General features: G+C 37.9%; 3 protein-coding genes across 3 annotated transcripts in view; all 3 read right to left on the bottom strand.

Annotated features, from left to right (window-relative positions):
- The window catches only part of LOC138035932 (protein unc-13 homolog C-like), a 963-nt gene extending 287 nt beyond the window's left edge, over nucleotides 1-676 (bottom strand). Inside the window, exon 1 of the mRNA XM_068882326.1 lies at nucleotides 1-676. This exon is cut by the window's left edge and continues 287 nt beyond it. Within this exon, the coding sequence (XP_068738427.1) occupies nucleotides 1-676 (676 nt within the window).
- Nucleotides 677-9996: 9320 nt separating this feature from the next.
- LOC138035940 (QRFP-like peptide receptor) lies at nucleotides 9997-11273 on the bottom strand. Its single transcript, XM_068882333.1, has one exon. It carries the CDS (start codon nucleotides 11271-11273, stop codon nucleotides 10308-10310), a length of 966 nt encoding a protein of 321 aa, XP_068738434.1. The 3' UTR covers nucleotides 9997-10307.
- Nucleotides 11274-14815: 3542 nt separating this feature from the next.
- Nucleotides 14816-15781, bottom strand: LOC138035945 (QRFP-like peptide receptor). Its single transcript, XM_068882336.1, has one exon. It carries the CDS (start codon nucleotides 15779-15781, stop codon nucleotides 14816-14818), a length of 966 nt encoding a protein of 321 aa, XP_068738437.1.
- Between the last annotated feature and the right edge of the window lie 270 nt (nucleotides 15782-16051).

The raw sequence follows: 16051 nt of genomic DNA, 5'->3' as shown, positions 1-16051 counted from the left end.
GTCGTGGATTTGCGTCTGTCGCTTCTCGCGGTTTTCCGATTCGGTGAACTGCGTGGAATTGTATATTCTCCGGATCAATGTTCAGCTCATTCTCAATAATGTCATAAACTACATCAACACAGTTCTCGTCTCTTCTTTCCGGAATGTTCATGAAGCGAAGATTCTCCCTTCTTGAGTAATTTTCTAATGCAATGATTTTCTCCCTTTCCTGCGCCAAGCTTGCTTGTAAGGCTCGAATTTCTTTTTGCTGGTTTTGATAAGCGGCGTTACCACTACTTGTTTTCAGTAAATTAATTTGTTGGAGGTGTGAATCTAGTGCTTGCTGACTTGCTTTCTTGAACTCGCTGTGAGTTTTGGCATCTGCTTCTAGATCGTTAATACTGTCCCACGCAGACTGAAGGGATTTTTCTACCTCTTTCAAATTGGTTTTGATATTTTCGACCTCCTCTTTGAATTCGGCACTGAGGCGAGATATTTCGGATTTCAAACTTCCGAAGTGCTCTTCAATTCTATCTTCCATGCATGCAAGTTTGTCCAAAATTTGTTTAAGCGATACATTTTCCTCATTTGCTTCCATTTCGTCACTACTAAAACGGGCGCGATTTCTTTTAGGCGATGGTAGTGAATGAGAGGACGAGCTTGATGTCCTAGCTTGTCTTGCGCTTCTTTTAGACATCTAATATGGCTTCCCCAAAAGTTCGCATCACGGAGCTATACACACGCGTCCATTCGCCATTACACTCGTCCACTTCCATTTTTGCTGACGGTTATCCAGATATGACTTAAACCAATTTAGTGAATTCCCTTGAACACCATAGGAACTTAATTTAGATAACAGAATGTCATGATGAACCGAATCAAACGCCTTTTTAAGATCAAAGAAAACAACAGCATTTACATTTCCTTTATCTCGCTTAGGGGTGCAAATTTCGGATTTTGGTCTCACCTAGGGTGTTGTGGGAGCCTTCTCCTTTAGGGTTGCGCGCGAAGAAATATGGAAGTGTATATTTACACTTTTGCATTTACGTATGTGGAAGTATTAGATGATAATGTCTTTGCCATCGTTAAAAGTCACTGTATTTTTATATATCCGTGTTTTAATATTGTCACTTTTAGGGGTCAAAAAAAAAACTGGGCCACGCCCAGATTGGTCTCCTTTAAGGGTTTAATTAAAATTTCCCTCCTCCCCCTTTTTATATGGGAGTCCCCTCCCCTCGGATATACTTACTCCTAACAAGAAAATAGCTTCTTCTTTTAAAGATGAAGGTAGAAATTCAGCATGCACCTTTAATGATGTTTGCCCCTTAAGTACGTGTAACAAGGTTTATAACAAGCCTTCTAGAAAGTAAACGTTTTGAGAAAGAGCCGATACAACGTCGATTTGATTAAGTAATGTACTGTATTTAATATATTTGATGTATGCTGAAGTAAATAGCATAGAGACTGGTTATTTTTATAAATCAATTTCTTTCTTAACCAATCCTACCTAATATATAGATTTAGCCAAGCCTAAAAGCGGAGCTCCATGGTTATTTATTCTTATTGCCTGTAGGGTTCGTGAAAATAAAAGATTTCGAATTGTCCGCGTTTTGATGTTTCCGGTTGCTGCTTTAATAATTGAATCATTTTCTTTTCTTTCTTCTACAGAAAAATTCATTGCCTAACTAGTGAATTCCACGGTAAATTTTAAGCTAAAAACCGATATCGCATTAATCACGAAGCGATGAGTACTCTATCGGTTTTTCGAGTAAATTAACTTTGCAATTCACTAGTTTGGCAATGAATTTTTCTTGAACCACATGAGTTTTAAAAGAAAACAAGCACACCCTCAGCGAGCGAATGGAAAAGCAAAAAAAGTCATTTCAGAGTCAACTGTCATTAGACAGCGAATAGGAATTTCGCTAAAATTAGCAGCCATAGAAAAAACAAAAAAAAACCCGGTCAGTTCAAGGTCAAAGAAACGTTTTACTGATGTACTTTATTCCACTTTATCTCTGAAAAGGAGATCATTCACATTTTGATGTATTTCATTGAAACACGCCAGCTTGGCTTGGAACAAGAATCGGCAAAATACGGCAATGCAACCAAGAAATTAAAGGACAAACTTCTAACAAGATCCGCCCCAACACGTAAATAACGTTTAGGTGCTTTAAACCAAACCTCTGAAAACACAACCTGGCGAGATTTTCCCCTAATTTTACAAGAACTCATGGCGATTACGTGTTTATAACATAAGGGCAAAATTTTCTTGTCACTGTCGAGGCACACCGGAACGAGTTGGGCAAATGGATTAAAAAAGCACTTGTTCTCTCGGATTTTAGAGCGAAACAAACAAACAAATCAACTTTTTTTTAGTCTATGTCCAAAAGAGAACACAAAATTGTTATTTAATTCCAGTTGACAATAAAGATTCGATTTTCATTCTTGAACACAGGAAGAACCGATTAAACCACTTTTTTAAAATAACAAATGGTTTAATGCCCAAGGAAAGAATTTGTGGAATAACGGAGTAACTTCCTTCTCTAAGTATGAGCTATTACTGGTATTCTGTTTTGTCGTTGTCGTTCTCTTTCGCTGTTCTAGACATAGGTCCTCCAGCAATCATGTAACCTTATCAGAGTTTCTAAAGATGTGCCAAATTTTGAAATACAGAGAAAAAAGCAGCTCTAGGCAAATTAAAAGTAAACACTCAGGTTTAAGTTCATATCCCTCCCATGATTGACTTGAATAACTGCGTAGCCACAAGTGTGGACCACAGATATCATAATATGTCAAACTGGATTGAAACCAGCGAAAAATGCAGAAAGAAAACATCTTCCAAACCGTTTTCCACTTGAACACGAAAAGCGTTGACTGTGTAAGAACTATAGTTGATGTAATATGGCCGTGTAGCCGCGTCGAGCCATAGAAAGCGCGCGAAAAATGAATCTTCGCTTATGTTTACGTGAGTTAACCTGGGTTGAGCCTGCAATCCAATCGAAAACCAGTACCTGGTCAGCGGTCAAGTTAAAAAAAAAAAAACAGCTAACCTCGGTGAGCTCTGGTCTGTAGCCCACGATTTGGTCACGTGATACCTTGTTTTGGCAGGTGTCAATTGATCGAAACATGTATGTCCAATATCAAAGATTTATGCTGTAAACTAGCATGATACTGGTCACATTGGCATACATGGATGGGTGGACGTACGTACGTATGTACGGACGGTCGATGACGTCATGGCTATAAAACCAAAATTTCTCTCATCGATGGGTTACCATATTTTCTTGACAGTGGTGCGCGCGCAGAGCTCCGCTATCATTTTTCCACTTCATAGCGTTCAATTTCATACTGAATAGTGAGTCTGACCTTAATTTCATTGATGTTAGGAAGCAAGGTGATCTCGTCTTCAGTCCCATAAATGTAATTTACCGATGATAATAGAAAGAAAGACATATAACTGAGATTTACAAGTGGCTCTGAAGTGTTTGGAGAGGAAATTATTCCCACCACAACATCCTGAACATCATTCATTATTAAGGAGAGCCAATATATCGCGAATTTGGACCAAAAAACCCTTGAATAATTACTCAGGAACATAAAAAGGTGTAATGCCTCAGTCTCCGTCACCCATCCGATGATTCTCTTTTCATTTGACTTCCTGTCGCCGTTGTTACAGTGCTCGGGAACACCACAGAGCATCTTTTACACAGAGCATCTTTTACATAATGCACCTTAACAAAAATAGCTGCGCGATTTTGAGCAAACTAAAAACCCAGTTAAGCCAAAGCGAATGAAAAAGTGCAACGCACAGATATAAGTTACGATCGTGCTGCCTATTTCTTGACGGCCTTTATATATTTCCTTTCGCTTGAATGCAGCAGAGCACATAAATAATTAATTTTTTTAAGTTGTAAGAGTTTATAAGCAGTGAAGGATGATAAATTGGATGCCCAGCAGATGGCTGGATTCTTGATTCGCTGAATATGTATCAACAATGGGTTGTTGAATGACAGATGTTGACGAAGTGAATGGCAGCTGTCATTCACAATCGCAGTTAATAAGAAGCCACAACGAAAAATAAACGTTTTCGCAATTATGAACCTTACTTAGCAGTAGCTTCCAAAATATGTACTCTGTGATACCAGTCCAGTGCTCTACCAATGGAGTTGCCCAGCCAATTAGGAGATGGTCATTTTGTGAGTCCATTAAAAACTCCATATTAGGTAGTTCTAGCCTTTGACATTCCCAACAGGAGCATCATAAAATCCTGACATTTTGAGCGACATTCACGCTTTAGGCGCCCAGCTTATGAGAGTTTCTAAAGGAGATCGACTCATTGGTTCACCAATGAATTAATTATCTAGTAATGTCGTAAACATATTCCTTAGACTAATAAGAATATTATCGAAAAATGATCGTTTCTAAAACTAGCCGTTTGATCGCGAAAAAAACTGTTTGCGATCCCGAAAGTCGTTGGGAGAAATCCTCTATTTGATTTCTTACAATGACTGCAAAATTCTCGCGGGCTCATTAGCTAATTTTTATTGTCAATAAGTGGACAGACACATAAATTTACATTTTATGCGTTCCGAAGAGTTTAATTTATGCAACATTTTGTGAAACGTCGATCTGTCACTTTTTAACCAATAGAAAGTCTCCGTTTTTCATTAGCTAATAAGAGAGCGAGGCAAGTAATGAATTTGGTCGTCTCATATTGAAGAAAATTGAAGTTTCTCGCATTTTTGTCTCTCGTTCTTCTCGTGCTTTGACTTAATTTTGACCCCTCTGGCTTTTTCTTATTGTAAAAAACCAATAGAATGTCCCTTTTTCATGCAACAAGGGCGCATCCAGTAGGCGATAGCCGAGTGGATGCGCACACTACTTTGGCAATCTTATGACGAAATTCATTGTCAATATTAGGACTTTTCATGATCAATAACAGGGCAGACGCATGAAAAACTGACATCAATTTGTTAAATCGATTCTGATTGACTTGTGTATAAAGGATAATTCATCTTTTGTTTCAATCGCATTTAATTATCGTGATTCACAAATATGCCTTCCTTTCATAAATTTCCGAAATTGGTGTTTCATTTATATAGCATCATAAATTTTAAAAACAGTCGTCTCGGGTGGTCATAAGCTGAATATTCTCAGTTTAGAAATTTCGTATTCCCGTTACCTAGTTTGTTAAGATTTTATTCCCTATGAGCTTCCGTGCAGATATTTTTCGTACTCTTATTCACATTATCAGGACTTGCATTCTCATGGAACACAATTATAAAAATGGACATACCTTGAAATGTCATGCAAAGTCCAAACAAATGGATCAGCTTCGTTTTCCTATCAAGATATAAAACGGTTTATTTTGTAATGCATTCCATGGATATTTCTGCGAAAATTTTATATTGTTTTATACTCTGTAAAAGGGCATGGCAGAAAAACTGAACACCACGTAGAACAATGGTCTCTTTATTTTTGTTCGGATGATTTGTCGAAAGAACTGAATGCAGTTTTCGAACTAGACCATGAAAGGAATTATTTTATCGGCCCTTAGCTGTGTACCAATGCGTTCTAATTATAACAGCTGATGACTATCAAAGTTGCAGTCGTGCGGCCACTTGTGCAGTTCATGTAACATAGCATCTAAGCTGACGGCTTTCCAACGACTGAGTATAGTCAATGTCTTAATCAGCATCTTGGTTACTTTGCAATCTCCTTTCAGTTTAATCGACTTAACTCTGAGGAAACGGTTACGGTCTTTTTTAACTTCAATTTATGGGAACTTTGTCGATAATTGTGTTTGAAAAGTTTACTTACTAAGAAGCCTCTCTATAACTATCCTGTGGCAAATTAACATATGATAAGGCTCTTTGAATTGCCAGGTGGACCTAGATAATAGGCAGTTTCTTTCGAAAACATTTTGAAACGTTGACACTCGCTACTTCCTTGAGTACGTTAGTGATCCAGTTTAGACACTCGAGATAGTCGAATCAATACGGTGTGACAAAAAAACTGGAATTTTCCTAAGGGCTATTGGTTTTCCTAAAGCTGAATATATTCGTACTTTAAGTAGTTATTTGATACCTACATTGTAGCATTGTCAGATACACAAAACCAGCTTACCTTTTACTGAATTATTTGGCGTGTGACTGAATTATAATTTCATACCCCACAGTTTTTTAATAGTCCCCGGCGTATTCTTTTTTTTTTTTTAACGTAACGGCAAGGAAAAACTAGAAACGAAATTTTTATCGCAATCCACGATACAAACGCATGAGCCATGCACTTGCGGATGGCGAATGTGAAAAGCAAGGGTCTTTAATTGAAACACAATCAACAATGAATATACTTTTTTCATATTGGTGTCCTCTCAACATTTTTGTTTCACTTAGCAAGGGAAGTCGTTTCTAGAGCAACAACCACTCTTTTTGCTTAATTGTTGTTTCTGCAAATGTAATGCCATTGTATACGAGTAGGATTGAGTTTACGATGCATCAGAAGAACACTTGAGAAGTCTTTTGAGGCCTTCACGGTAGTTTCTGCAAAACGCGAAACAGATGCAAGGATTGACGACGCAATATAACATTACAAGAAACCAGCCAACCTCCCCATACGAGAAGATTCCACATGACAATGTGCTATAGAGATATTTATCAATATATATAATACTCCAAGGCAATCTGAAAAATATCAACCCCAGCACAATAGCTATGGCCAACTTCAACGCGTTTGTGTTTCGTTTCTTGCGTTCTATTTTAGCAACAGTCGATTCTTGACCTGGAATCTTTTGTAACTTGAGCTTACTAAGGATGATGGATTATATTAAGGTTAACAGAATGACTGGAGTGTAAAGAAAAGCTACGTAATGGGTAACAACAAAGACAGTAAATGATACGTATTCTCCAAAGGCTTCTTCCCACTGAGAAACACAAAATACTTCCCCTTCGTATTTCTCCAGGCTATATGCGAACAGGTCTAGTGAGGTGGATGCCATTGCAACAATCCATGTGGCGAGAATGAAAAAAGTACACCTTTTAAAACTGATAAATGGGGAATGGAAGGGCCACACCACAGTTCCAAATCCATCCATTGCTATCAGAATCAGGCTCAAGACGGACACAATGAAGGACACCTCAAATAAGAAAGGAATCAGCTTACACAAGGCATTGCCGAGGACGCCACTGATGAGCCAGGGGTATCGATACAAGTTTACAACTTGCAGGGGAATGCAGATAAGCGGAACAAGTAGGTCAGACATGGCCATATTGACTATGAAAATGTTGATTGGTTTCCTTAAAGTTCTCGTTTTGTAAGCAATTATTCCTATACAGGAATTTCCGACCAGCGAAACAACGAAGATAAGGCAGTAAGCGACGGTTGCTCCAATCTTGTATGCAGTGGGATTCCCGTAAACGTGGCAGAACTCGGATCCGTTTATTGTTGTATTCATGATGTTCACTGGCACTTGTTCTAGTTGTTCTCATTAATCGTCTGAAGCTTCTACTTGTTTTTCTCCAAGCAGATGTTGGTTTATTTATTCTAAAAGTCTTGAAATATTATCTTGACTTTGGATTCCCTACAGAGAAGGCAATTAGAGACATAATTTATTAATGGCTTACGGACAACAATCCACTCGAAATGAACGGTGCCGGTTATCAGATGTTTTACCTCATTAATATGTTATCAGCCTCTGCCAAAGTCAAAGGTGGGCTCATATTCCTACTACATCCGGTTTGCTAAAGCTGTTATTGACTGAATTACTGTTTGGTTGTTTTGTTTTTTGTTTTGTATTCTTATTTGTTTTTCGCTCTTCATTTTGTCACCGCTGTTTGTGCTTTATTTCTGAGAAAACTGATGCCAAAAAAAAAATAGTATTTACGACAATGCAAACAATACCTAGAAAACACTTCGCTTACATTAAAACAAATTATAACAGTTGAAGACTGAATACAAAAACTGTTTTATAATTCACTTGGCCATTAGCCATTTACAAACGGACTTAAAAAAACATTTATTACGCCGCATTACATACAAACACATTAATTTTAGCTCACAACCTACCAAAAAAAGAAAAACTACCGTTAGTGACAAGAGAGCAGTGAGCAGGTGTAAATGAATAGTCTTTTTTCTCAATGCCGTGTATCCTGATGACATTGTCCAAACAAATGATCAAATTTCAACGAACGGGTCCACATACACTGAGACAACTGAAAGAAAACAACTAAGATAAGGCAATAACCGACCTTAGCACAAATATTGTATGCAGTAGGATTCCTGAGGAAGGAGCAACTCATGAATCCGTTTATCGTTGTATCCATGTTCACTGGCACTAGTTCTAGTTGTACTGGCTTATCGTCTGCACCTTATCCTTGATTTTCTTCAAAAAGGTGTTGCTTTATTTATGCTAAAAGTGAAACCCCCTCTAGGTTCTTCACTCGTTACAAAGGAAAAATATTCACAGTTGAAGTTTAATTAATGGCCTGCACAGACGAACGATTCAACACGAAATAAGCGGCGATTATTGTTATTTATGTTAAACCCTAAAGTACACCTGTATACCTGTGGGCCACTAGTTATTCAGTTGAAAAACTGTCCCCTGTTACCCTCGTTAAATAAAGTTGATTGATTGATTGATTGATTGATTGAATCAATAAGGTGCAGCAGAAGGGTTGATCACGTCCCAGCTCAGTGCTAAATTAATTTGTAGCTGTTAAGAAAATTCGGAATCATAAAAAAATTGGAATTTACGTTTTCGTAGGAAAATCCCACCTACAAAAACACGAGCCGACAAATAGCCCTTACCTTGGCTAATTTTCAGTTTAAAGTTCACTAAACGGTGGCGTTTCCGGTAAAGTACTACAATTGTCTAGGAGGTGAAGTAAGATACTCGTTTCTGGGTCATCATAAAGTAATAGGTACTTCGCTCCAACCAGTTATTTTACATCGGCTCAGCATTCTCTGCTCGAGAGGCCGGGATTCTTTAGCGGCTTGTATCGAACTAGGAAGTTCACGAATCATGGACTTCCAATTTTTGTGCGCAGTATCTCTACAAAAACAGATCATTACTTCACTCCTACTTCGTGTATATCGCACTAACGCGGCCAGAGCTTATTCTCTGAAAAAAACGAAAGAACCCGTGGACTCCGGAGGAATCGGAAACCGAATTTAAAATCTTTATTTATGCACTCAGTTACTTCGAACCTATGACCTCTGTAATACCATTGTAGTGCTCTACCAATGGAGTCAGTGTCCAGTCAACTAGGAGATGGTCATCCTCTGTGTTCGTAATAAACTCCATGTAGATCTCTCAGAGTTCAGCCTTCGACATTTCCAACAGGAGCGTCATAAAATGCTGACATTTTAAGCGACATTGGGTACACAAGACGAACAGATCATGTATCTCAAGTGTATTAAGGCTTGACCAACCTAATAATTATCCATATTTTTATTTGAAGGAAAGCATTTGTCCAGTGTCCATGAAACTTAGCTTAAAGTTTGATATCGGTGTTGTTATTAATTTGCCAAAATATTTTGCTTCACATCTTGGTCACGGAATTAGTTATCCAGTAAGGTTGTGAACTATTATTAAGGCTAATAAGAGTACTATTTAAGACTAGCCTGGTTAGAAATTCAAGTTAAACTTTCTTTGATCACGAAAACAACTGTTTTCGCTTCCGAAAGTCGTTCAGAGAAATCATCTATTTGAAATCATTATTTGTAGCTTCTGGTTGACTTGTGTAAAAATAATAATTTTCTTTCCTTTCTTATTTATCATCGAGATAGACAAACATGCCTTCTTTTCATAAATTTCCATATTTGTGCCTTCAGCTCCCCGGCGTATTCTTCTTTTTACTTAACGACAAAGAAAAACTGGAAACGAAGTGTTTATCGCAATCCATAATACAAACGCGCAAGCCACTTGCGGTGAGACGAATATGAAAAGCACGGTTCTTTAATTGTAATAAAATCAGCCCTCTTTTTAAAGTTTTTTAGTCTATCTTAGTTGCAGGTGAAGTAACTTCCAAGTGAGCTGAATTCGTTGTGATCACAAGTGAGGTCTCAACGAAACTACGTACATTTGCATCTGTTTACCTTTAAAAAAAGCCAAAGATTGCTTAAAAGTCTACGAAAACTTTACTTGTACAACAAACAGGATTAACTGAATTTTTTTTCATACTGGTGTTTGCAACATTTTTCCTTCACTTGGCACAGGACGTCATGTCTATAGCCACAGCAACTCTTTTTAGTTATTTATTTATCGTTTCTCTAAAAGAAAAAATGCATTACTGTTTCTCTAATGCCATTTTATACGAGTAGGACTGAGTTTACGTTGAATCAGAACAACACTTCAGAAGTCTCTTGAGGCCTTCACGGTAGTTTCTGCAAAATGCGAAACAGATGCAAGGATTGACGGCGCAATATGAGATTAAAAGAAACCAGGAAGTGTAAAAATACTGAGGGAAGAAGGTACATGGCAATGTGCCATAGAGAGACATTAAACATATAAAACTCCAGGGAATTTGGCAAAAAATTAGCCCTAACAATATAGCTATGGCCAACTTCAAAGCATTTCTGTTTCGTTTATTGCGTTGTATTTCAGCATCAGTCGATTGTTGACCTGGAGTCTTTTGTAGCTTGAGCTTGATAAGAATGATGGAGTATATTATGATTACTAGGATGATAGGTGTGTAAACAAAAACTATGTAACAGCCAAGACCATAGTCAGTACGTGATACAGATTCTCCAAAGGTTTCTTCCCACTGATCAACACAAAATACTTCCCCTTCGTATTTGTCGAGGGTATATGCGAATAAGTCTGGTGACGTGAATGCCATCGCAACGATCCATGTGGCGAGAATGAAAAAAGTACACCTTTTCAAATTGATCAATGGGGAATGGAGAGGCCACACCACAGCTCCAAATCGACCCACTGCTATCAGAATCAGACTCTCGATGGACACAATGTAAGAGACCTCGAATAAGAAAGGAATCAGCTTACAGAAGGCGTTGCCGAGGACGCCACTAATGAACCAGGAGTATCGATACAAGTTTACAACTTGCAGGGGAATGAAGGCAAGCGGAACAAGTAGGTCAGACATGGCCATATTGACTATGAAAATGTTGATTGGTTTCCTTAAAGTTCTCGTTTTGTAAACAATTATTCCTATACAGGAATTTCCGACCAGCGAAACAACGAAGATAAGGCAGTAAGCGACGGTTGCTCCAATCTTGTATGCAGTGGGATTCCCGTAAACGTGGCAGAACTCGGATCCGTTTATTGTTGTATTCATGATGTTCACTGGCACTTGTTCTAGTTGTTCTCATTAATCGTCTGAAGCTTCTACTTGTTTTTCTCCAAGCAGATGTTGGTTTATTTATTCTGAAAGTCTTGAAATATTATCTTGACTTTGGATTCCCTACAGAGAAGGCAATTAGAGACATAATTTATTAATGGCTTACGGACAACAATCCACTCGAAATGAACGGTGCCGGTTATCAGATGTTTTACCTCATTAATATGTTATCAGCCTCTGCCAAAGTCAAAGGTGGGCTCATATTCCTACTACATCCGGTTTGCTAAAGCTGTTATTGACTGAATTACTGTTTGGTTGTTTTGTTTTTTGTTTTGTATTCTTATTTGTTTTTCGCTCTTCATTTTGTCACCGCTGTTTGTGCTTTATTTCTGAGAAAACTGATGCCAAAAAAAAATAGTATTTACGACAATGCAAACAATACCTAGAAAACACTTCGCTTACATTAAAACAAATTATAACAGTTGAAGACTGAATACAAAAACTGTTTTATAATTCACTTGGCCATTAGCCATTTACAAACGGACTTAAAAAAACATTTATTACGCCGCATTACATACAAACACATTAATTTTAGCTCACAACCTACCAAAAAAAGAAAAACTACCGTTAGTGACAAGAGAGCAGTGAGCAGGTGTAAATGAATAGTCTTTTTTCTCAATGCCGTGTATCCTGATGACATTGTCCAAACAAATGATCAAATTTCAACGAACGGGTCCACATACACTGAGACAACTGAAAGTAAACAACTAAGATAAGGCAATAACCGACCTTAGCACAAATATTGTATGCAGTAGGATTCCTGAGGAAGGAGCAACTCATGGATCCGTTTATCGTTGTATCCATGTTCACTGGCACTAGTTCTAGTTGTACTGGATTATCGTCTGCACCTTATCCTTGATTTTCTACAAAAAGGTGTTGCTTTATTTATGCTAAAAGTGAAACCCCCTCTAGGTTCTTCACTCGTTACAAAGGAAAAATATTCACAGTTGAAGTTTAATTAATGGCCTGCACAGACGAACGATTCGACACTAAATAAGCGGCGATTATTGTTATTTATGTTAAACCCTAAAGTACACCTGTATACCTGTGGGCCACTAGTTATTCAGTTGAAAAACTGTCCCCTGTTACCCTCGTTAAATAAAGTTGATTGATTGATTGATTGATTGATTTATTGAATCAATAAGGTGCAGCAGAAGGGTTGATCACGTCCCAGCTCAGTGCTAAATTAATTTGTAGCTGTTAAGAAAATTCGGAATCATAAAAAAATTGGAATTTACGTTTTCGTAGGAAAATCCCACCTACAAAAACACGAGCCGACAAATAGCCCTTACCTTGGCTAATTTTCAGTATAAAGTTCACTAAACGGTGGCGTTTCCGGTAAAGTACTACAATTGTCTAGGAGGTGAAGTAAGATACTCGTTTCTGGGTCATCATAAAGTAATAGGTACTTCGCTCCAACCAGTTATTTTACATCGGCTCAGCATTCTCTGCTCGAGAGGCCGGGATTCTTTAGCGGCTTGTATCGAACTAGGAAGTTCACGAATCATGGACTTCCAATTTTTGTGCGCAGTATCTCTACAAAAACAGATCATTACTTCACTCTTACTTTGTGTATTTCGCACTAACGCGGCCAGAGCTTATTCTCTAAAAAAAACGAAAGAACCCGTGGACTCCGGAGGAATCGGAAACCGAATTTAAAATCTTTATTTATGCACTCAGTTACTTCGAACCTATGACCTCTGTAATACCATTGTAGTGCTCTACCAATGGAGTCAGTGTCCAGTCAACTAGGAAAGTCAACAATCGACTGATGCTGAAATACAACGCAATAAACGAAACAGAAATGCTTTGAAGTTGGCCATAGCTATATTGTTAGGGCTAATTTTTTGCCAAATTCCCTGGAGTTTTATATGTTTAATGTCTCTCTATGGCACATTGCCATATACCTTCTTTCCTCAGTATTTTTACACTTCCTGGTTTCTTTTAATCTCATATTGCGCCGTCAATCCTTGCATCTGTTTCGCATTTTGCAGAAACTACCGTGAAGGCCTCAAGAGACTTCTGAAGTGTTGTTCTGATTCAACGTAAACTCAGTCCTACTCGTATAAAATGGCATTAGAGAAACAGTAATGCATTTTTTCTTTTAAAGAAACGATAAATAAATAACTAAAAAGAGTTGCTGTGGCTATAGACATGACGTCCTGTGCCAAGTGAAGGAAAAATGTTGCAAACACCAGTATGAAAAAAAATTCAGTTAATCCTGTTTGTTGTACAAGTAAAGTTTTCGTAGACTTTTAAGCAATCTTTGGCTTTTTTTAAAGGTAAACAGATGCAAATGTACGTAGTTTCGTTGAGACCTCACTTGTCATCACAACGAATTCAGCTCACTCGGAAGTTACTTCACCTGCAACTAAGATAGACTAAAAAACTTTAAAAAGAGGGCTGATTTTATTACAATTAAAGAACCTGTGCTTTTCATATTCGTCTCACCGCAAGTGGCTTGCGCGTTTGTATTATGGATTGCGATAAACACTTCGTTTCCAGTTTTTCTTTGCCGTTAGGTAAAAAGAAGAATACGCCGGGGAGCTGAAGGCACAAATATGGAAATTTATGAAAAGAAGGCATGTTTGTCTATCTCGATGATAAATAAGAAAGGAAAGAAAATTATTATTTTTACACAAGTCAACCAGAAGCTACAAATAATGATTTCAAATAGATGATTTCTCTGAACGACTTTCGGAAGCGAAAACAGTTGTTTTCGTGATCAAAGAAAGTTTAACTTGAATTTCTAACCAGGCTAGTCTTAAATAGTACTCTTATTAGCCTTAATAATAGTTCACAACCTTACTGGATAACTAATTCCGTGACCAAGATGTGAAGCAAAATATTTTGGCAAATTAATAACAACACCGATATCAAACTTTAAGCTAAGTTTCATGGACACTGGACAAATGCTTTCCTTCAAATAAAAATATGGATAATTATTAGGTTGGTCAAGCCTTAATACACTTGAGATACATGATCTGTTCGTCTTGTGTACCCAATGTCGCTTAAAATGTCAGCATTTTATGACGCTCCTGTTGGGAATGTCAAAGGCTAGAACTCTGAGAGATCTTAAACAAAGAGATCTTGCTTTATTTATGCTAAAAGTGAAATACCATATAGGTATAGTCACAATTGAAGTTTAATTAATGACCTGCACGCACGAACATTTCGACACGAAATAAGCGGCGGTTATTGGGTGCGTAATTTATGTTTGACCCCAAAGTATACCTGTAACAAGGCGCAGCAGGTGGGTTGATCTCGTCCCAAGAACTGACCCCAGCTCAGTGCTAAATTAATTTTAGCTGTTAAGAATATATTTTCATACTGGTGTTTGCAACATTTTTCCTTCACTTGGCACAGGACGTCATGTCTATAGCCACAGCAACTCTTTTTAGTTATTTATTTATCGTTTCTCTAAAAGAAAAAATGCATTACTGTTTCTCTAATGCCATTTTATACGAGTAGGACTGAGTTTACGTTGAATCAGAACAACACTTCAGAAGTCTCTTGAGGCCTTCACGGTAGTTTCTGCAAAATGCGAAACAGATGCAAGGATTGACGGCGCAATATGAGATTAAAAGAAACCAGGAAGTGTAAAAATACTGAGGGAAGAAGGTACATGGCAATGTGCCATAGAGAGACATTAAACATATAAAACTCCAGGGAATTTGGCAAAAAATTAGCCCTAACAATATAGCTATGGCCAACTTCAAAGCATTTCTGTTTCGTTTATTGCGTTGTATTTCAGCATCAGTCGATTGTTGACCTGGAGTCTTTTGTAGCTTGAGCTTGATAAGAATGATGGAGTATATTATGATTACTAGGATGATAGGTGTGTAAACAAAAACTATGTAACAGCCAAGACCATAGTCAGTACGTGATACAGATTCTCCAAAGGTTTCTTCCCACTGATCAACACAAAATACTTCCCCTTCGTATTTGTCGAGGGTATATGCGAATAAGTCTGGTGACGTGAATGCCATCGCAACGATCCATGTGGCGAGAATGAAAAAAGTACACCTTTTCAAATTGATCAATGGGGAATGGAGAGGCCACACCACAGCTCCAAATCGACCCACTGCTATCAGAATCAGACTCTCGATGGACACAATGTAAGAGACCTCGAATAAGAAAGGAATCAGCTTACAGAAGGCGTTGCCGAGAACGCCACTAATGAACCAGGAGTATCGATACAAGTTTACAACTTGCAGGGGAATGAAGGCAAGCGGAACAAGTAGGTCAGACATGGCCATATTGACTATGAAAATGTTGATTGGTTTCCTTAAAGTTCTCGTTTTGTAAACAATTATTCCTATACAGGAATTTCCGACCAGCGAAACAACGAAGATAAGGCAGTAAGCGACGGTTGCTCCAATCTTGTATGCAGTGGGATTCCCGTAAACGTGGCAGAACTCGGATCCGTTTATTGTTGTATTCATGATGTTCACTGGCACTTGTTCTAGTTGTTCTCATTAATCGTCTGAAGCTTCTACTTGTTTTTCTCCAAGCAGATGTTGGTTTATTTATTCTGAAAGTCTTGAAATATTATCTTGACTTTGGATTCCCTACAGAGAAGGCAATTAGAGACATAATTTATTAATGGCTTACGGACAACAATCCACTCGAAATGAACGGTGCCGGTTATCAGATGTTTTACCTCATTAATATGTTATCAGCCTCTGCCAAAGTCAAAGGTGGGCTCATATTCC

Source organism: Montipora capricornis, unplaced genomic scaffold (assembly GCF_036669925.1).
Source record: "Montipora capricornis isolate CH-2021 unplaced genomic scaffold, ASM3666992v2 scaffold_438, whole genome shotgun sequence".
NCBI lineage: Eukaryota > Metazoa > Cnidaria > Anthozoa > Scleractinia > Acroporidae > Montipora > Montipora capricornis.
Note: the sequence above shows the minus strand (reverse complement) of the source record. Positions and strands in the feature narration are given on the sequence as shown.